Source organism: Lottia gigantea (genome assembly GCF_000327385.1).
Source record: "Lottia gigantea unplaced genomic scaffold LOTGIsca_191, whole genome shotgun sequence".
Lineage (NCBI taxonomy): Eukaryota > Metazoa > Mollusca > Gastropoda > Lottiidae > Lottia > Lottia gigantea.
The window spans coordinates 189,562-211,572 of record NW_008708362.1 but is presented as its reverse complement, the minus strand read 5'-3'; the positions used below and the strand labels follow the sequence as shown (position 1 = coordinate 211,572).

The following is a 22,011-nucleotide window of genomic DNA, read 5'->3' as shown; positions in this document are numbered from 1 at the left end:
GTTTTGATATTTACGTGTTCAAAATTTGTTCATATCTAGTAATCTGTTTGTCATCCGGTACTTTTTTATGTGTTAAAATAACTTTTTTTTTTATTAATAACTAAGTGTAATTTTTGGTTTTTGTTGCATTTGTGGGACTTTTTGTCCCTCTGTCAGAACTTTCTACACGAAATAGACCGAATTTTTCTAAAGAAGCCACAACCATTCTTACTGTGAATGACAAATTAGCAACTACAGTTGATGCTATCCTGTCATGTGTTCCCGTTCAGGTAATAATTATGAAGTAACTCAAACTGGTGTTGAAAGTGCAAGATTACTTGTTGAGTCGGACTGTAGCATTAATGGTGAGCCTGTACTGATTAAATTTATGGATTCGAGGATAAATGTAGTGTCCTTCTTGCACCTCTCATTTGTAATTCCTGATAATGCGATCATGGAGAAACTCGAAAATTGGAAAGTTGAGTTGGAGGGTCCTATCCACAGGAGAAAGTATGAGCATGATGATATTTATGAAGGAACAAGATACATGAAAGTGCGTTTCCCGACTGGCACGTCATTATTTGCCTTATTCCGTTGCTTTTGAAACCGAGGCTGGTGTTGATTACTTTCGAGTAAGACATGATAATCAAGAAAAGGTTTGTTTTACTTGTTTATCTCCGAATCATCTAAATGCGCATTGCCCAACTCGTCAATGTCGGCATGTGGTGAAAGTGGTCATATTAGGCGTAACTGTATTCATCCATACTGCGATGATTGTGATCAAATTAAAGTAAGATGTTCTTCTCAACCTAAGGCTGTTTGGGATGTTGGTGTCACCGACGTTCCTAGTGATGTTATAGCTGTTGATCACTCTTATGTTGTGGATATTGACGTATTAAGATCCGAGACAGTTGAAGATAAATGTGAATCGTGTACTGATGATGTAAATGGTGAAGAATTGAAGGAATTGGATTTAAATGCTACGTGTAATGAACTCGGTGATGATGAGAATCAGTTTACTGATGATGGTGAAGTTATGGAAATGACAGCAGGTATTGGTTTTGATGAAGGTAGATATAGCGTCTTTAAATCAGAGGCTTCGGCAGCTGGGAAGAAGAGCAAGGATTTTGGTTCTAGGTCTCAGATTACACTCCGGTCCGGGAAAATTCAATTGAAGCGAAAGGGGAAGGCAAGAAAGGAACGTCAGGAGAAATTTAAAGTTGTTTCAGAGCGCTTAAAACATGCCAAATAAATCGTTAATAAAGTTATTTAATATTGTCTTCATGATAATCTTATCTCTAAATACAAGATGGTAGATGTATTCAATATGGCGAAATCTCTATCCTGCGACATCCTGTGACTCCAGGAAACCTTCTGGAATGAAAATTTTTATTCAGGATTTCAAACATTTGTGGGAAGGCGATATTTTTTATTCCTGTGATCAATCTCACACAGCTGGTCGTCGAGGTTGTGCAATTCTAGAGTCAAAATTTTATTCAAAATATGTATCTTGTGAATATTCAGATTATGATGGCAGGTTGCTTCACTGTGTTTTCAATAATGAAGTTATAAAATTTAATATATTCTGCATATATGCTCCAAATGATAGTAAAATGCGGAGCCAATTTATGTGTGCTGTTTCTCGTCGAGTGATGAACTTGCAGCATGTGTAACTGTGTGGTGACTTCAATGAATTCGTTTCGTGATAGATCTAAGACGGTATCTTGTTATGGGGATAAGAGTAAAACACTTTCAGCCTTTGCAAATAATTTAGGTCTTACCGATTGCTGGCGGTATTTCCATCCGGATAAGATTGCATTCACAAGGCGTCAATTACTTACCAGCTGAAACAATCTAGATTAGACTACATATTTTGTACCAGTGATTTGGAAAGATTTTTATCATACTCTACCATCAATCACACTTCATTCAGTGACCATACCTTTGTAAGTTTGAATTTGAATTTTAAATCGATTGATCGTGGTCCGGGAACTTGGGTTTTCAACAATTCCCTTCTCCAGAACCCTGACTATCGTTTGATTATCCAGCGAATAGTTGATGAGGCGCTTGCTTGTCCGTTATATGAATCTGATGTTTTACTGTGGTGGGACAATCTAAAGTATCGAATCAAGAAGAGAACAATTGCATATTCGTCTGCTAGGTACGCTAAAGCTCGTGAAGATTATAACATACTTCAGAAACGTTCGAGTTCTATCTATCACCGAGCAGCCAGAAATTTACCTTACGATGCTTCATTTTTGACAAAGCTTGAGTCTGATTTGTCTTCACATGAGTTGAGAGTGTGCCAGGGTGCTATCTTGCGCTCTAAAGTGAAGGAATCATTAGATTCGGAAAGATGCACTTCATATTTCTTGCGCCTTGAAAAGCAAATACAGGAATCAAATCAAATCTGGTCACGGAACTTGCGTCTGCTGATGGTGTTATTGTCAAAGATTCTTTTGATATTTTGGATACCGCTCGCACATTCTATTCAGCGCTTTATGCTAAGGATTCTAGTGTTCCAAAAGACAAAGCTTTAGTTAGGCCTCTTTGCAAATTCTCACTCGATCCCGAGGAAACCGATTCTGTGATGACGATTTTACCAAGGATGAGTTATATAACGCTCTCAAGGGCATGCCTCGGAACAAATCTCCAGGACAGTAGTACTAGAGCTTACATACTGGTCGCACGGGGATTCCCCATTCCATTTCATTTCATGGGGAAAATGCGACCAATATGTAAGCTCCCAAAAAAGACCTAAACTCCCTACTGCCCCTTATAAATAATTACACCTATACACCCTACATTTCATACACCAAAAACAACTTCAATCAATTTCCTTCATTCCATCAAAAAAGCATATTAAAAATACCCAGTAGTGTATGAGCTTATATATTGGTCGCAAGGTTATTCCCCATTCCATTTCATTTCATGGGGAAAATGCGACCAATATATAAGCTCCCAAAAAAGACCTAAATTCCCTACATTTCATAAATTCTTACAGCAAAAGACCTAAACATCCTACATTTCATAAATTCTTACACTAAAAATACCCCACATTTCATAAATTCTTAGACTAAAAAAGACCTAAACTCTCTTACATTTTTTACACCAAAAAACACCTTCAATCAATTTCCTACATTTCATCAAAAAAAAGCATATTAAAAATACCCTTATATAAAAAATAACATAACATTTTTAATAGCCTCGTTTTAAGTAATGTTATTTTTAGTCTAGAAGGGAGATAACTCTTGTTTTAGAAAAAAAAATTTCTACTCAAATTTTAAACCTTAAAAATGGCAAATAAAATACTAGATCCAATCTTTAGATTATACGATCCGATTCGTTATTACCTTCGAAATAAATTCATTATCGAATTGGTTGCTTCTTTCCGATGCTTATTTCAGATGTGATTTCAAAATTAAAGATGGAACTCAGAATCAAGTTTCTCAAACCAATACAACATTAGAAAACAATTTCTTACCATCTTTATTTAGCGAGATGGTTTTGGAAGCTGGTTCAAATCCGATAGAAACAATTAAACATCCTGGGGAATTCGACACAATGTTGAAAACAGTTTTATATCCTTAAGATTTCGATTCAGTCTCAGGTTGGATACCCGATGTTGGTGATAGAAGTGTTTTAAAAGAACCGGTAAGAAATCTTGCAAATGATGCTGATTTAGCTAGAGTGACAGTTTTTGCTCGAAACACAATAGAAAGAGTAGCACGAGCAGCTAATCATGGATTCGAAAAACGAGTACTTCAGTACAATAATGCTGTTGAGAATAATAGGTGGGGTAATTACGTAAATTGGAAATTATATCCTTTATTCGGTCTGTTGGAACACAGAAAGGTTTCCATAGGGTTACCATATAAAATTCATCTACAAAGAGAAATCAACGATGATAAGATATTTTTTGGAAATAATGGTTCAGATGCAAAATTAGAAATAACGAATCTCCAACTTTTCATACCCGTAATAACACCATCAATTGAAGTAGAAACGAGAATATTCAACTCATTAACTAAAGATATTGAAATAGCTTTTTTTCATCGTAATACGGTAGGTAGCATGACTTTAACTGGAGAATCCACCACGTGGCCAATCACTAACACTATTAAACCAGCAAGATATTTAATGGTTGGTTTCAAGAACTTAGCAGATTCTCAAACGAATAACAATAATGTCTTCAGAGTGGCAATGAACCAAACTCAAGATCCTATAATCCATAAAGTTCAAGTAAGATTAAACAACGATAATTATCCTAACCAACCTTTAACAATTAATCCAACCACAAAGGATTATGATGAATTGTATAGAAACTATAAAAATATGTGTGAATTATTTGGAAATCCACCTCAGCCTGAATATGTCGATTTTGCACTTAATCATCCAATCTTCTGTTTTGATCTATCAGCTCAACAAGAAGATCTTTTCAAAACAGGAGTGAACATTCACTTTACCGATAGGATATAGAATTATAGAGAAACCATTTCAAACGACGTATTTACCACTTAATTCCTTTATGATTAAAGATATAAATCTGGAAATCAAAGATGGTAAAAATAGGTTTATAGATTTTGGTAACGAGGAAATTGTTATTCAACTTCATTTAAAACAAAAAAATTAACACTCTTCATTCTCTTCTTGAATAGTAAGATAATCGTAATCATCAAATTCGTAATTGTCATCCATGTTCAATTTTTTCCGTCGTTGTAAGGATACATGATTCCTTCATTGTCTGGTGCTTTTCTCTTAACGAGATTTAACTTCTAAAAACTTTCTTTTGTTTATCATCATCCTTTGGAATAACTACTCCATTGGTGAAACTTTTTACCCATGGTTTCTTAAATTCATTCGTTACATCGTGTCCATTAGCTAATCGAATATAATCTTCTACGGTTATCTTTTCTTTAGAGTAACCCTTAAACGTTTTTATTTCTCTTAGAACACCATCGGAAGTTAGAATGATATTGTATTTAATTTTTGGCGCTAAATATAAACCAAACATAATTCCACCATCACCGTAATCATTCTTTCCTTTACAATAATCATTTTCGGACACCAACCCAGCTTCATTTAATTTATCCCAATTGCTAGACGAAATGTATAAACTATCGGTATCCGTATAGTATATTTCAGGCTTATTAAATCCATCTATGACGTGAATAAAATTATTCATTATTTTTTTTTACTGTGAGATAAAACGAATGATCCCAAATGACTAGGTGTTAGTCGTGTAGATTTAGGAGGTGTACAGTCAAATTCTTTTTCTTCTTCATTTATCTCAACTATATATTGACTATCATTTACTTTTTCATAGTTTATAACGTGTGAATCGAAGTTGGCTTTTAAAGTCGCTTCACTCCATAGATGTCTCGATGTAGTTATATCCTTCTGAATAGATTTACCATACAATGAATTGCTCTAATAATTTCATGCAATTACTACCCACGATATTACCTTCTCGTTTATATTTATTTCTTAGATCTCTCAAAATTAAAATGTAATCTCTATAGGGTGGAGTTTTAAAATTTTCTTCGTAAACTATACCATCTAATATTTTAATAATTCGTCCACCGGCTTTCACTATTTCTTGAATATCGACCGATGTTAAAACGTCGTGACAGAAACCATTTCTGAACCTGATTTTAGTGCTAGTTTCCTTTTTACCTATTCTATTCGTGAAAATGATTTTATCTTTAGCTGGTATGGGTTGGAAGAACATGTTCGTAGGATATTCAAACCAAAATTTTAAAATAGCAGTTCTAGGTCTGAATTTCTGCTCATTAAAGAGATTAACAAATTCTTTATTTTCTTCTTGTCGAAATGGTCTACCACTTTCCGCTCTCGGATATTCGCTATCTAAATCCGACATGGCGGAAGCGTACAAACCGTTAGCATCAAAGGCCATTAGTTTAGTACATTTTATTTTTTTAAGTCTCGAATGAACCTCCGTTTTATCTTTTGGGTTAGCACTATATTCTTTGAATAAATCAATTATATTACCACTTGGTGTTTCTGTGTATTCCTTTAATATATTACAAATTTCATCCATTTCATTCGTTTCAAATGATTTTCGATTTGCCGAAACTCTTCCTCCTTTAATACTTTGTCTGATAAAATATCTTATAAAAGGGTGAGTATGTGAGTAAACTTTTTCTACGTTTTCTTTTTCGGTGTGTTTCGGAACCATTCTAGTACTTTCATACCATTCTTCTTCAACCATTTCTTTATCGTAATGATATAAATAATACCAACCCTTTAAAGATAAAGAAGGAGCCGTTAGATTATTGGAACTATTCTGAAATACAACTTCTTTCATTACTTGATTGTATTTTATCAAACAAGCTCCGAGACATAACGTATCTCTTTTAGCGTGAGGTTCCCTTTCGTGTCTTAAAGATTCCCAATTTTCTTTGGTGTATTTTGCAATATTAATATCGGTGATCTTTCTCAAATTCATAGGTAGATTAGATGAATTACCCCATGGCTCTAAACTAGATGATTTATGTTGATATGAACATAAGAAATTAATATTTTGCAAATAATTAGAGTTACCAGGAAATCCAGGAAGAGAACCCAATGATTTTTGTATATAAGATAAGTTTTTGAAGCGTGAGCGACTATTATTTTTATCCTATAACTTTAAAACCTTTTCCTTTCCTTTCTTCTAATCTCCTGTTTCGCAGTTCTCTTATTAGCTCTAATTCTTTCAACTCGTTAGATTGTTTCACTGTGTCGATTATACTCTTTCCCGCTTGGGCGATTGAACCGATGGCCTTCGCTCCGGTTGAAATGACTGATTTGTTGTTTGAAACAAAGCTAGCTACTTTTGGAATTATTGTTTTACCTAGAGAAAATAATGAAGAAAAGTAACCGTCGCCCGAATAATCTTCGAATCTGTGTTGTTCGTGTTTTACAATTAAACTCATCCTATATCCCGGAGAAAAACATCTTCCCGGTCATAATTACACCGGATTTGAAATTTACAGCACTCATAACGAAGGTAAAGCTGTAGTTATTGAGAGATATAATAGAACTCTAAAAAATAAATTATTCGAAAAGTTCACGGAATTGAAATCTCAAAAATGGCTTAAAATATTACCAGAGGTTGTAGATGAATACAATAACAAAATTCATTCATCTATAGGTGTCACAAGCCACCAACAATCCAAATATTATAAAATCAATTAACGCGCAACATAACTACGAAAATGAAATAAAGAATTTAAATATCAAACCCAAATTTAAAGTCGGAGATCGAGTTCGCATTTCCAAATATAAAAGCAAATTCGAAAAAGGTTACGTTGGATACTGGACAAACGAAATATTCATTGTTGATAAAGTAAACACCACATCACCTCCGACATATGAATTAATCGATCAAGACAAAGAACAAATCATAGGTAGGTTTTATCAAAACGAACTTCAAAAACCGACTTTTAAAAATGAATATCTTTCTCGATAAATATGGAACCGATACAACCACAAACTTTCAACTTATGAGATGGGCGAATGAGTTCAATATATCACCGTTTTATTATTGTATGAGAGATGAAATAAATGATCTGAAATATAAGAAAGGTAAATTTTACGCTATAACAAATATACATACTACCGATCAAAAAGGAGTTCATCATTCTGCTTTGTACAAAGACTCTTCAAATAACTTATATTTTTTCGATTCTTATGGATTAGAACCCACTGAAGAGATATTGCAATTGACTAATCAACCAATCAAATGTTCAACATTTCAAATTCAATTACCGGGACAAAAGTTTTGTGGTCAGCTTTTACTTTGGGTTTTATATCAGTTGAGTTTAGGAAAACAATTCGAAGAAATTGTAATAAATTTAACACAATAAAAATGGCGAACAAGTTTGGATTAGGTTCTTTATCTTTAGAAACTAAAAAACCTAACACTACAGCGTGGATAAATAAAGCGAAACCTTACTTTGTGGATCAAATCGGAGACACTCTTCAAGGTGATTTAGATATGAACAATTTCAAAGTCACTAATTTAAAGTCTCCGGAAAACGATAATGACACCGTTCACAAAAAATATTTACGGGATCAAATAAATTCAATTGAAGTAAATAAAAACCATTTAAAAGATAAAATAAGTAATGTGAAAAGATTCTTCAAACGTCAATAATAAAAATTTTGTTAATGAAACTAAACTACAACAAGAGATAAAAGTTTTATTCAATAACAATTGGTCGACGTTGTGAACAAAACTGAGTTACAAAATTTAATTTCATTAATATATCAATTAGAGGATAAGATTGCAAAACAAAAATTAGACATTCAACAATTAATAGATAACATTCCAGATGAAAATGAAGATACGTTTCAACAGGAATTAAATGCACTGGAAACTAAACTTAACAGTGAATTACAAAAAGAACTAAGAAATATTAAAGAACAAATACAAAACATAGATGATAGCGAAATCAAAACCTATATTCAACAACAAATACAAAACATTGTTGATAGCGAAATCAAAACCTATATTCAACAACAAACACAGAACATTGATGATAGTGTTATTCAACAACAGATAACCACTATTAATAACCTAGTTTTAAAACAGGACAAAAATATAGTCGCATTAGAAAAAAGTATCTCAAGGAAGAAAATAAATCATATTATATTACTCTGCCATTTAGAAAATTATTTTTTTATAATAATAATCCTTCTATTACTAATAATATTGATAAATCAACGGAGATTGAATATAAATTACATGGATTTACAGCAAATATTAGAGTATATGAAGCAAATACTGATGATGCCTATAAAATATTTGTTAGTGATTATACCAGTTTTACTTTTAAAGGAAAAATTATAATTGAAATAACTTTTCCTTTTCAGGTAAAAGTTGAATCAATATTCTTCAGACAAAACCAAAATTCTTCTATTAAATTTAACGCTCAAAAAGTTCTTCAGTTTATCAATGGTACAAAAAATGTAGAAATTAAAGAATATGAAAGTAACGACGAAAACAACAAGGGTGATCTCTTGAATGAAATTAAAACGAGTGGAAAATATAAAAATAGGTTTAGAATGTTGATCATACAAGATAAAAAAAATTATCAACTTTATTTAGGTAGTTTTAATATGATATTGGAAACGGAAAGTCCACCATCAGTAAGTATTATTAGAAATCACAAAAAAAGTAAATATGAGTTATGAGTTTTTACGAACGACAGACTTTGAATACGTAAAACTATATTTTGTTAATAATAGTTATTCACACGAACATACCTCTTCAACTGATTTATTTACCTCAATCGATATTCATAAAAGTCAACTAGATAAAGAGTTTATCATATTTTCATCAATAATTGAACGTAATGATGGAATAGAAGTTGGAGGTATATATACTTGTAGATGTATGATAAGAATCATTATCGATGAACCAAAATTTTCACTTCATCTCAATAAGATTAATGATTCGAAAGAACAAATATCGTTTGTTACTGTAGAAGTTTTTATTATTAAACCTGAAATAATTATATCAGATAATGAAAAAATACTGCCTGGTGGACCTCTTATTGGGAAACCTATTATAGATCTTAAACACTTTCCATCTTTTGCTTTATCAGAAGTTCACTTAATTTAATTACCTAAAAATGGAACTCGAAAGTAGACAACAATATATGATAGACAAACAAAACGAACTAAAAGAAAAACTAAAACAATTCAACAAATGCAGAAAAACCTGGAGTAGAATTGATTCTGTTTTCAAAACATTAAGCACAGTTCTAACAATAGGGATAACGGTGGCAACAGCCGTAACCGGTGGATTAATGCTTCCAATAATTGTCCCAACTGTATTAGCCGCGTTCACTGCCGTTCAAACTTCATCTTGTGTATTGATTACTTTAGGTTTTACATCAAAACAGAAAGCTCATTATAAAAAGAAAACAGAAATTTTAAATACATATCTTAAAAAATTATTCATTTTTTACGAAAGATCGAGAGATGATAAGAACATAACCATTGAAGAATTGGAAAAATTCAATGAAATTTTAGATAAATTTGATGTAGAAATATCATCAATAAAAGTTAAAAATTCCTAGTTAAAAAATAGTTGCTTAAAAATATGAATAAAATTTAAATTTTAAACGATGAAACATTCATATCAAATGAACTTTTTTTTCAGTATTATGAACCTTATCTCTGATAAATTTGATACATTTAAAAGACAAATTGAATTGATGGAGTGATAATTCAAGATGGAGATCACAAACAAAAAATGCAATTTGTAGGCTTTAATGCCAAAACTTTTCACAATTTCTTCGCAACAGTGGATGTAAAATCGGATGCTTCTGATCAGGAAAAATCATTTTACGTAAAAATAATTTCAAAGAAATAAAAAGATCAAAAAAGGGTAGTGGTGTTACCCTACTCAAAAAGATCAATGAATATAGCGGTATAAATTGTTATATACCGAGCGATGGATACTGCTGTGTAAAGTGCGTTAATCGTGTTTTAAACGAAGACTACAAGAGAGAATTTCAAGATTTCATCAACAGTTTTTCAAAATCAAACAGAAAAGGAGTTATGACAACTGCTAGAATCTATGAATTCAATAAGAAATGTAATACTAATTTTCAAATTTATATGCCCAAACAGACATTTTCAACCAAAGAAAGTATCCGAGGAATTAGATTGGGTATTTTACTTACATAAATCACATTTCTGTCTCATTAGAAGAAATAACAAAACCTTAGGCATTACAGAAATAGAAGATAATTACGATGAAAACGTATGGAGAACTTGTACAGATGATAATGCGAGTTTCACCTCTAAAACTAAACGTTTTTCCAACCATTCACGATGATTGTGGAATTATGTTTGGTTTATATTTAGCGCCAAAAATTAAATACAATATCATCCTAACTTCCGATGGTGTTCTAAGAGAAATAAAAACGTTTAAGGGTTACTCTAAAGAAAAGATAACCGTAGAAGATTATATTCGATTAGCTAATGGACACGATGTAACGAATGAATTTAAGAAACCATGGGTAAAAAGTTTCACCAATGGAGTAGTTATTCCAAAGGATGATGATAAACAAAAGAAAGTTTTTAGAAGTTAAATCTCGTTAAGAGAAAAGCACCAGACAATGAAGGAATCATGTATCCTTACAACGACGGAAAAGAATTGAACATGGATGAAAACTACGAATTTGATGATTACGATTATCTAACTATTCAAGAAGAGAATGAAGAGTGTTAATTTTTTTGTTTTAATTGAAGTTGAATAACAATTTCCTCGTTACTTATTTTACCATCTTTGATTTCCAGATTTATATCTTTAATCATAAAGGAATTAAGTGGTAAATACGTCGTTTGTAATGGTTTCTCTATAATTCTATATCCTATCGGTACAGTGAATGTTGGAAGACTGTAAATAATCTGACGTTTGTATTTATTGAAAAATCCACCGTTTATCAAATTGCAATGTATATTTATGACATCGATATCATTCTCGATATTAGCTTTGTTGGTCCTAAAGTGGATTGGGTACATATTTGTTTATCAAATCCTAGTAACGCATTTAATGAATTTTCTACGTTGAAATCAACTTGACTATTATTTCTTAATATCAATTTTATTTTGTTCAGATTCAAATTACCTTCGAATTCAATATTGTTTTTACCATTGACACTTCCTCCATATTCAGATAGGTATTGGATAATGGCTATGTATTCGTAGCTTCCTGGTAGTAAACGTATGGTTTTGAACGTAACTCCATTATCTGTTGATATTTTTATTTGGTTATTTTTTTCGTTGATATTTCTAATGGAATTGTAAACAGAGAAATACTTTAATCATATTCATCAGGAATAACTTTATTTAAATATGTTTCAACTGCTTTCGATCATCTTGTTTCGGCTCCCGACTTTCTTATTGCATGTAGAAATTTTGAGTATGCTAGTAAATCCTTATAATCGCCAATGCCAATATACCCACCATTCATTAAAGCTATTAACCCTTTTGTTAATGTAAATATTAAGTTTTTTGTATCGATTTTGAATATAGGGGAATTTGCCCTAAATTTTATTTTAAATCCATTAAACAATAACCCCTCAACATCAATGATTGGTGTAATACTCTTTGGTAAATCTGCTTTAGGGTTTGAAAAAAGACTATTAATATCATCTAATGTCCTAATTATAATACCACCATATGGATTCGGTTCTGGGTGATCTTTATGAGGTTCTATAGGAGGTTTATATTCTAAAGCTAATTTCTTTTTAATATCCTGTTGAGATTTTAATATGGGTTGAAATAGAGTTTGTAGATTTTCCGTTAATCCGAGTTGTTGTAATCTGTTATTTTCAACTTGGGTCTTTATTTTATTCTTAGCTTTGATATATTCTTTATTTCTTTTTAAAATATTATTTCAATCGCTACTCATTTTAAAAAAAATAAAATTAACATATGTCGACCATAACTCTTTCACCCGCAGGTTTTCTAGTATTTACAAATACATATCCATGATCATCTGGGTTTCTCCATTGAGCTTTACAAACTTTTTTGAATGTATCTCAGTCCATTCCGTGATTTATCGACTGAATGATTTGAGATAAATCTTTATCGTTTAATTCAAATAATACAAACCAATTTGCATTTTTTCTAATGAACATAGAATCCATCCCGTAAAAAGATTGATATTGGTATATGCAGTGACAGTTGTGATGTCTTCCCTTGAAGAATTCTTGCTGAACAGCTTGATTTCTTTGCGCTACGCAGTCGTCAAACAATATTAAGTTCTTTCGTTTGCTATCAATATTAGACAAGTCTAGATCATTAACATCATTTTATATCTGTTGGATTCTTTCCTTCGATGTAGTTATCTATGACATCTTTTATTTCCACTTCTTCTTCGTTTTCTTCGTAATATTGAAATAGGTCTTGAACATCTTTCTTTGGTAGATATTCTAAAGCTTTGAGGAATTGATAATATGATTGCTCTGGTGTTGTTGTGTAGATATACAAAGAATCGAAATCTAAAAGGTTTGGTGTTGTCAACATGTTAAAAGTGAGATGAGTTTTCCCAGAACCGGAACTACCACATATACACATGAGCATTGGGTTATTATGAAATATTTCTGAATAATTAAATTTTTTACCCATTTTTTATTATTTTATTATATTCCAAAAATCACTCCTTCTCCTTTATACTTTGAAAGAAATATTCCTTCTCCAGTGTGTATATTTTTTAAAAATATTCCATTACCCTTATGTTTGACTTTGACTTCTCCTGTGTCAATACCATCTACTAATTTATTTAATCCTTGTTTAACAGTTTTCTTGGTTTCTTCCCCAAATCTTTTTTTACATCAGCTGCCAACTTTTCCATTGCTAAATTGTGTCTATGATCTTCAGCTGCTTTCTTTTCTTCGGCAGCCTTTGTAGCAGCAGCTTTTGCAACAGCAGCTTTCTTTTCGTTGGCAGTACTTACTCCAGCAGCTGCACCACCAGCTATTGCATCCGCCGCGGTAAGAGCAGCAAATATTAAAGGTAGGTAAATATAAATCCACCTTTTTTACAGTTGTGTCAATTCTTGTGTCTATATCATCTCTGACTTTACAATATTTGTATTTATCAATAAGTTTTTTTAGTTATACTGATTTTTTTACCGTTGAAAGTTATTACAGTAGGGGAATCTGTTTCAACAGCTTCTATTATTTTCATAACTAAAGTTTCTGGTTTCATTTTTAAGGTTGCATTTTTTACTCAATTCTTATCATTCTTCTATCTGCTATTTTAATTAAATGTTTTGCTTCTTCGAGTAGTAAACAATAACCGGTTACATCTCCTTGTGTTTTTTCAATATGAATATTTATGTTGACTCCTGTTTTGAAAAGATCTTCTTGGTGAGCTGATAGATCAAAACAGAAGATTGGATGATTAAGTGCAAAATCTACATATTCAAACTGAGGAGGATTTCCAAATAATTCACACATATTTTTATAGTTTCTATACAATTCATTATAATCCTTTGTGGTTGGATTAATTGTTAAAGGTTAGTTAGGATAATTATCGTTGTTTAATCTTACTTGAACTTTATGGATTAAAGGATCTTGAGTTTGGTTCATTGCCACTCTGAAGACATTATTGTTATTCGTTTGAGAATCTGGTAAGTTCTTGAAACCAACTATTAAATATCTTGCTGGTTTAATAGTGTTAGTGATTGGCCATGTGGCCGTGTTTCAATATCTTTAGTTAATGAGTTGAATATTCTCGTTTCTACTTCAATTGATGGTGCTATTACGGGTATGAAAAGTTGGAGATTCGTTATTTCTAATTTTGCATATGAACCATTCTCTCCAAAAAATATCTTATCGTTGATTTCTCTTTGTAGATGAATTTTATATGGTAACACTATGGAAACCTTTCTGTGTTCCAACAGACCGAATAAAGGATATAATTTCCAATTTACGTAATTACCCCACCTATTATTCTCAACAGCATTATTGTACTGAAGTACTCGTTTTTCGAATCCATGATTAGCTGCTCGTGCTACTCTTTCTATTGTGTTTCGAGCAACAACTGTCACTCTAGCTAAATCAGCATCATTTGCAAGATTTCTTACCGGTTCTTTTAAAACACTTCCATCACCAACATCGGGTATCCAACCTGAGACTGAATCGAAATCTTTAGGATATAAAACTGTTTTCAACATTGTGTCGAATTCCCCAGGATGTTTAATTGTTTCTATCGGATTTGAACCAGCTTCCAAAACCATCTCGCTAAATAAAGATGGAAAGAAATTGTTTTCTAACGTTGTATTAGTTTGAGGAACTTGATTCTGAGTTCCATCTTTTATTTTGAAATCACATCTGAAATAAGCATCGGAAAGAAGCAACCAATTCGATAATGAATTTATTTCGAAGGTAATTCTACCACCATCATTCAATTGGGATTTAGAACCAACAGTCGGAGAGATGATAATATAATCCTCTTTTTTCTTGTTAAATGAATAAGGGATCGTATAATCTAAAGATTGGATCTAATATTTTATTTGCCATTTTTAAGGTTTAAAATTTGAGTAGAAAATTGTGTTTCCAAAAACAAGAGTTATCTCCCTTTCTAGACTAAAAATAACATTATTTAAAACGAGGCTATTAGGGAGTTTAGGTCTTTTTTGGGAGCATACATATTGGTCGCATTTTCCCCATGAAATGAAATGGGGAATCCCCGTGCGACCAATATGTAAGCTCTGCTACTACTCAGGACTTGATGGATTAACCGTTGAGTTTTTTTTTATCAAGTTTTGGGATGTTGTATGTGACTGTTATTTCAAAGTTATTTAAATTGTAGTAAGTGGCAATGAACTCTCCTCTACAATGAAGCGCGGTTTGATTTCAACATTTTACAAGCAGAGGGGTGAAAGGACTAATTTAAAGAACTATCTCCCAATAAGCCTGCTCAACGTTGACATAAGATTTGGTCTCGCTTCCTTGCTCTAAGATTGAAAACAGTTGTTTCCGAAGTCATCTCACTTGATCAAACCTCCTTCTCAAAAGGCCTTTGATAGAGTATCGCATGATTTCTTATTTAATGTACTTGTTTGTATGGGTTTTGGTGAGAAATTTAGCAATTATGTCAAAATCTTGAATCATGATATCAAAAGTTGCGTCAAGATCAATGGTCATATTTCTAAGTCCTTTGATGTTATGAGATCAGTTAGACAGGGATGTCCTATTACTGCACTTCTTTCTGTTTTATCTGCAGAATCTCTAAATGCAATTATAAAATCCAATATAGGTATAAAAGGTCTCCCTATTCCAGATTCTGATAGAATGTCACTTATCTACCAGCACGCTGATGACATGACTTTAACCTTATCTGATTTGGCATCTGTAAATGAATCCTTTAATTCCATTAATGAATATTGTAATCTATCTGGTGCAAAGGTCAATATTGAAAAATCCGAACTACTTGTAACAGGAAGTGCGTCTTGCTCTGCCTCTGATTTAAGTCTGCCTCTGAAGATACTTACCGATAGTATTCTCATACTCGGTGTTCATTTAGGCCCAAATAGAAGTAATTGTGAGCCTTTAAATTGGGATGGAAAGCTGTCAAAATTCAAGCGTGTGATTGGTATGTGGTCTTCAAGGCAACTTTCTTTGGTTTGTAAGGCAGTCATTTTGCAAACACTTTGATTTTCACTCCTGTGGTATGTGGCAAGGATTATCAGTATTCCCAACTGGGCATCTGATGAATTTAATGTTATTACCAGGAAGTTTCTTTGGGGCAAAAAAAATACAGGATTCATTAAATTTTCAACTGTTTTGGGTGAAAGACTTAATGGTGGACTGAACATCTCTTTAATTTCAATTTGGCGTGATTCTTTAAAATTAAATTGGTTAGCCAAATATTTGAATCCTGATATTTTGGAATAAATTTTAGTCGAATATTTTTAGATTCCGAGATAACGAAGATTTGCGATATTAGTGGTGGTACACAGGACTCTTGTCACCATTGACTATTGTGGAAAATGTTCAAAATAAATTCCCTGATATTCCACACAACTAAATTTGCCATTATTATCATATTCTGTGTATGGTTTTGCTTTGAGAGGTGGTAGTCGGTCGATGCAATTATACAAATTTCCATATTGAAGTTCATGGGAAAATTATTACTGTAGATTCCTTTACTGCCAAGAGAGCTTATTCTTATCTCAGAAATGTTGTTTTTAAGGAACCTTCTTCCATATTTTATTGGAATTCTAAAGGGTTTGATGTCAATTTTCAGAAGGTGTTTTCTGCAATTACAAGAGTTCTGAAATGATTAATAACGATTTTTGTATAGTACACAATATTGTTTGGACAAATGGTCGGAAATATATTTGCAGTTGCGATCAGATCCTTTTTGTGTTTTATATAATATGATAAAGAATGAGTCACTGACTCATGTATTGTTTGAATGCTGTTGTCTCGATGAATTCCTGGACCAACTCACAGATATATTAACAACTCTATTAGAAGTTGGATTTAGTAATGAACAATTTAAAAGGTGGATGATTTTTGGTTATGAAATAATCCCCCGGTCGCAGCATAATCTGTTTTTAGTATTACTTTTTTCCGCTGCCCGTTTCGCTATTGTCTAGAGACGACTGTATATTTTATCAAACAAAAGACGGATTGATCTATTTTTATTATTTTTTGAGATTCTTAAGAATCAATTGAATTGCATTAAATCTAAGTGTGGTGCAGGGAATTTTTTAATTTAAATAAATTTTAATCCATATATTGTTGAATGTAGAGAGGCTGGCATAACTTTAAAATTTAATTAACTTTCCTCTGTGACATTATTGAAATGTTTTAACTATTAAATTTATGTGATATTTTTTTGACCTATTTTATGAATAAATAATACTAAAATAAAAACTAAAAAAAAAACAGAACCACACCGCATTTTTTCTTAAATATTAATCCACAAACATAATTAGTATGGATAGTCTCTCTCATCAACACCCAGAACAAGCCTAGGGACTGCTGAATAAGTATGTGTGACGCCACATTCTGAGACTTTTTGAACGCCCACATCTTAATATATTTTAAGGCCTGAAAATGTCTAAAAGCTTGACTTTGTCAAAATTACTCAGATGATTGTGAACATGAAATAACTTTGACCTACTTATTACTCATTGATGAAAATTATATACAAGTTCTATAAACTCTAGAACGTTCAATTATTGACAGATTTTGACTTGGCGTGAGTGTATGTAATCGTCCAAGGATGAACCCTATTGAAAATCAGAAAAAAATAGTATGAGTCATTGCCCTTGTTTCTGAAAATGGGTTCAATATTTAGCTCGTCAAAACTCTTGACTGATTTTACAAAACTTAGTAACATATTCAGTATCGCCACAAAAAGTTAAAAAGAAGCGAATGACTGAATATTTCATACCCGTGATTGTTACTGCACTGCCAAATATTTTTTTTTCAAAATCAAAGCTGCCAGTGGGCGTATATTCTCTTGCCTGGCAAGCTATCTTTTCCCTCTATTGTGAACTAACTAGTTTTATCTCCTTGATCACATATAACAACCTGTTTGGTGGCTGTATTTTCTTATCCTACCTCAGTTATAACAAGGGACCTTCTGTCGTAAAACGTACAGACATTGAACTAGATCTTGGAGACTTCATCTACAAAAAATGGATTGAATTCAACTACCATTTTTAGTATTGAGTTACAGTAACAACCCGAGACTTTACACAAAACGTCTTTCCAAGAAACGAATATTTAAAATGGATAATCTTGGAAACATTTAAAATTATAGGCCTACAATTAAACGGCAACATTAAAAAGAGATTCAACAACGCCATGTATTTGGGAGTATAGTATAAAAATATAGTTTCGAAATAGCTAAATTACATATTTGGAGATCTCCGATATTACTATTAACTGTTGGTATTTCTGAACAAAATTGGTTTGCTCTTTTACAAGTGGGTTGTCATTAAAAAAAAACTCTCTTTCTCCAAATAATGATATTTTGGTATTGAATAATAAAGACAGTATGGGGGTCTAGACATATATTTCTTGCACATCCTGGAAAAGAATAGGATAGAAAGGCTTGCAAATGACACTGATTAGCTCAAATGATATGTTGAATTAGTGAATACAGATGTTGATGTTGCCGTGAGATCTAGATTAAGTATTAAAGAGATTAGTAAGAGGTCAATGAACTACGTCTATTTCTTATACAGTCCTTTTCATGCCAGCGCTTTTTATACGCCCACATGAAATGGGGGGCGTATATTGCCGTCACCTCTTTCCGTCGGTCCGTCCGTCCGTCCACAATCTCTGGTAAACATTCCACAAGGCAAAATTATTGACTGATTTCGACGAAACTTGGAATGGTTGTTTGTAACTACCCAAGGATGAACCCTATTGAAAATCAGACGAATCGAAAAATATTTACTATGAGTTATTGCCCTTGTTCTTGAAACGCTCGTAAACACTCCAGAAGGTGCAATTCATGGCGGATTTTGATGAAACTTGGTAAGAGTGTTCGTAATCACCCAAGGATAAACCCTATCGAAAATCAAAAAAATTGAAAAATATTTAGTTTTAGTTATTGCCCTTTTTGCCCTTGAAAAAGCGTTCAAATTTTAGCTTGTAAACACTCTAGAAGGTACACTTCTTGACGGATTTTAACGAAACTTGGCTTGAGTGTTGGTTATCACCCAAGGATGAACCCTATTGAAAATCAGAAGAATCTAAAAATATTGAGTATGAGTTATTGCCCAAATTCTTGAAAACACTCTAGAAGGCACAATTGTTGACGGATTTTAACGAAATTTGGCTTGAGTGTTTGTTATCACCCATGGATAAAGCCTATTGAGAATGAGAAAAATCGAAAAAATATTTAGTATGAGTTATTGCCCTTGATCTTGAAAACTCGTTGAATTTGTAGCTCATAAAAACTCTAGAAGGCATGATTCTTGCCGAATTTTGACAAAACTTGGTGTTATTATTCATTACCGCGCTGACGATTGAATATTTGTCTTCTAGAGCTTTCACATGCTAAAGATCGAACACGTTTTCAAAAACTAGGGCAATAATTCATACTCAATAATATTCATTATCGCCCTAAAGAGTTCAGAAGAAGTGTATGACTGAAGGTTGAATATTTCATACTGGTGATTGTTACTGTACTGCTAAATATTTATGTTCAAAATCAAAGCTGCCAGTGGGCGTATATTACCTTGCCTGGCAAGCTATCTTTGTATATATTGATACGGTGGTATTTGTAATTTGTAATCTTCCATTTTACTTTTTAAATGAAAATGGTTTCCTTTTCCTTTTTAAATGTCTTTTATCTCGATGTCCTTCTCCTTAGTTTGCCTCTATCGTGTCGTAAATGTCAGTTCAAGACGGATCTAAACGTGATTAACTTCATGCTTTTATCAGATCGACTTTTTTTAACGTCAACAGAAGAATTTTTTCTTAGAAAATATTGTTTAATGTCTTAGAATATAAAGCTACGTTTATGATGCTGTTAGTGACATTTTATGGATATTCCAATTTAAACATACCAAACATCTGAAAAGTATACTTTACATGTAAAATGTAGGAAGAGTAACATTAATTTGTCCGGTGCTCAGTTGTCCGCTTTCATAAAATTGTTTTCACAAAACGTTTTGTATTGCCTTCAGTTACCCATTGAACTAGTGACTGTTCTTTGCGAAAAAGTTAAAATATTGTCTATTACAGTGAATTTATTTATTTATTAAAAGACGCATTGGACATAACTCAAAAAGATTTTTAGAATATATACTTTCTCTTTCATTTTAACTCCGATTAGTAAGACAGTTGACAGACCTCGAGGTCGATAGTCTGACCACGAACATACTGTTTTTCTCAACTATATTACTTCTGATTCACATCACGTAATAGTAACATGTCACACTTTCATAACGCGTCACTCATTCACGTCACACTCTAAAAACAAAACAAATGTCGGTTAATTAGGTATAAAAACACTTCATGTCGTCACGAGGAAATTACCATGTACACATTTTGGCACTCAACTCTCACCGGAAGCTGAGGAGTGGTAGGAAGATGTCGCGCGGAAAATATAAAATCATCCCCTTCATTTCAGTTGTCAAGTATATCGAAGCTGAAACAAAATAGCGACAGAGTAAAACTTTAACATTGGCCCATATTTTTGAAGGCTGATTAAGGCTAGTCAGTGATTTAGTCTTACTTTAAGTTTGAGGTGATATTTCTCAACGCTGTGTAAATTTTGATCACTGATTTCAGTAACCTATGATTTGCTTAATCTGTGAGTTAATCGTTGTTCTGGAACGACCACCAAAAATGGCATTCCTAAACAAAGACTAATTTCTTTTCTGTGACTAAACTTAATCTATGATTATTTTTATCTGTGATTAATTTCATGGTCTAAAATGTGGTATTATTCAAGGTTGTCTAAGAGCTAATCTAGGACTAAAGTAGGCCAAAATTAAGCAACTCCCGGGGGCTATTCTAAAGTGGTTTTAAGGTATTTGTTCACACACTTGTGATGACATGATGGTCAAATGAAATGAAATGGAGTTTTATGTCCTACGTTTCTGCACCTGTTTGGGTAACGCCATGTATACTGGTCATATGACAATATTAACGCCAATCTTGTAGGGGTTGTTGCACATTATTATATATTTCTAAAATCACTTTACCATTTCTATTTGCGCCATCAAAATATTTCTATAAATGGGGGAAATAGTAATATTCAAGCACTATTAAACAGAAGGTTTTTCGGTTTTTCTTAAAGATGTCAATAGATTTTGAAAATCGCAGTTCGGATAGTACATTGTTCCATAAGACAGGTACAGAAAAAAGGAGAAAGCTCGTTTGATGTCTTGGTTAACAGATGGTGTGCTTTAAAGGGACATTCCGCTTTATTGTAAAACATTTTCATTTTCATAAACGTCGTAAATTATACCTGAAAATATTTCTAAAGTATGCTATGTATATCTATGCATCTACATGATAAAACTGGGTTTTTATTGGTTAATTAAAAAGAGAGAATGCTAATTGTTTATTAAGCAGTTTGACCTAGTTTTGGTGTTCGGCTTTATAATGGCTCGATATTATCAGCTGAAACCTTTAGAATACGTAGGATTAACATTTCTCAACAACTTTATTGTTGTTTATTTCACTTTAATCCACAAAGTAGTTTTCTAACAGCTTCCAAAAAGCATAACGAACTATAAAAGGTTACGTAAACTTAATATAAACTTTTTTATAAAAATTAATGGCTAGATTATTTTAGTTCACACTTTCAGATAAGTCAAGGGACAGATGTCTGTAGATTTTGGTGTAAAGTTTTCACAAAATTTGGGCAAAAAAAATTTCGACCTACAAAAAAAGCGGAATGTACCTTTAACACTGACTTGAAGATCTTAAGGTTCTTGTCGAGTTTGGGAAATCAATGAGATTTTGAATGTTTGTTGTATATTTTTGTATATACAATACATCACAGTCTGATATTTTA

General features: G+C 32.3%; 5 protein-coding genes across 5 annotated transcripts; 3 read left to right on the top strand and 2 right to left on the bottom strand.

Moving 5' to 3' along the window:
* Nucleotides 1-691: 691 nt before the first annotated feature.
* On the top strand, nt 692-1,231 carry LOTGIDRAFT_174327 (hypothetical protein; the record flags this gene model as incomplete). Its single annotated transcript, XM_009052929.1, has 1 exon — nt 692-1,231. The coding sequence occupies one exon, from the start codon at nt 692-694 to the stop codon at nt 1,229-1,231; it is 540 nt and encodes a 179-aa protein (XP_009051177.1).
* A 1,473-nt stretch (nt 1,232-2,704) lies between these two features.
* Nucleotides 2,705-4,458, top strand: LOTGIDRAFT_174326 (hypothetical protein; the record flags this gene model as incomplete). The annotated part of the gene is made up of 2 exons (XM_009052928.1): nt 2,705-2,717; nt 3,572-4,458. The coding sequence occupies 2 exons, from the start codon at nt 2,705-2,707 to the stop codon at nt 4,456-4,458; spliced, it is 900 nt and encodes a 299-aa protein (XP_009051176.1).
* Nucleotides 4,459-4,747: 289 nt separating this feature from the next.
* On the bottom strand, nt 4,748-6,448 carry LOTGIDRAFT_174325 (hypothetical protein; the record flags this gene model as incomplete). The annotated part of the gene is made up of 2 exons (XM_009052927.1): nt 4,748-5,139; nt 5,446-6,448. 2 exons carry the CDS (start codon nt 6,446-6,448, stop codon nt 4,748-4,750), a joined length of 1,395 nt encoding a protein of 464 aa, XP_009051175.1.
* A 1,404-nt stretch (nt 6,449-7,852) lies between these two features.
* LOTGIDRAFT_174324 (hypothetical protein) lies at nt 7,853-10,174 on the top strand (the record flags this gene model as incomplete). The annotated part of the gene is made up of 3 exons (XM_009052926.1): nt 7,853-8,077; nt 8,860-9,135; nt 10,154-10,174. 3 exons carry the CDS (start codon nt 7,853-7,855, stop codon nt 10,172-10,174), a joined length of 522 nt encoding a protein of 173 aa, XP_009051174.1.
* Nucleotides 10,175-14,161: 3,987 nt separating this feature from the next.
* Nucleotides 14,162-14,749, bottom strand: LOTGIDRAFT_174323 (hypothetical protein; the record flags this gene model as incomplete). The annotated part of the gene is made up of 1 exon (XM_009052925.1): nt 14,162-14,749. The coding sequence occupies one exon, from the start codon at nt 14,747-14,749 to the stop codon at nt 14,162-14,164; it is 588 nt and encodes a 195-aa protein (XP_009051173.1).
* Nucleotides 14,750-22,011: the final 7,262 nt, after the last annotated feature.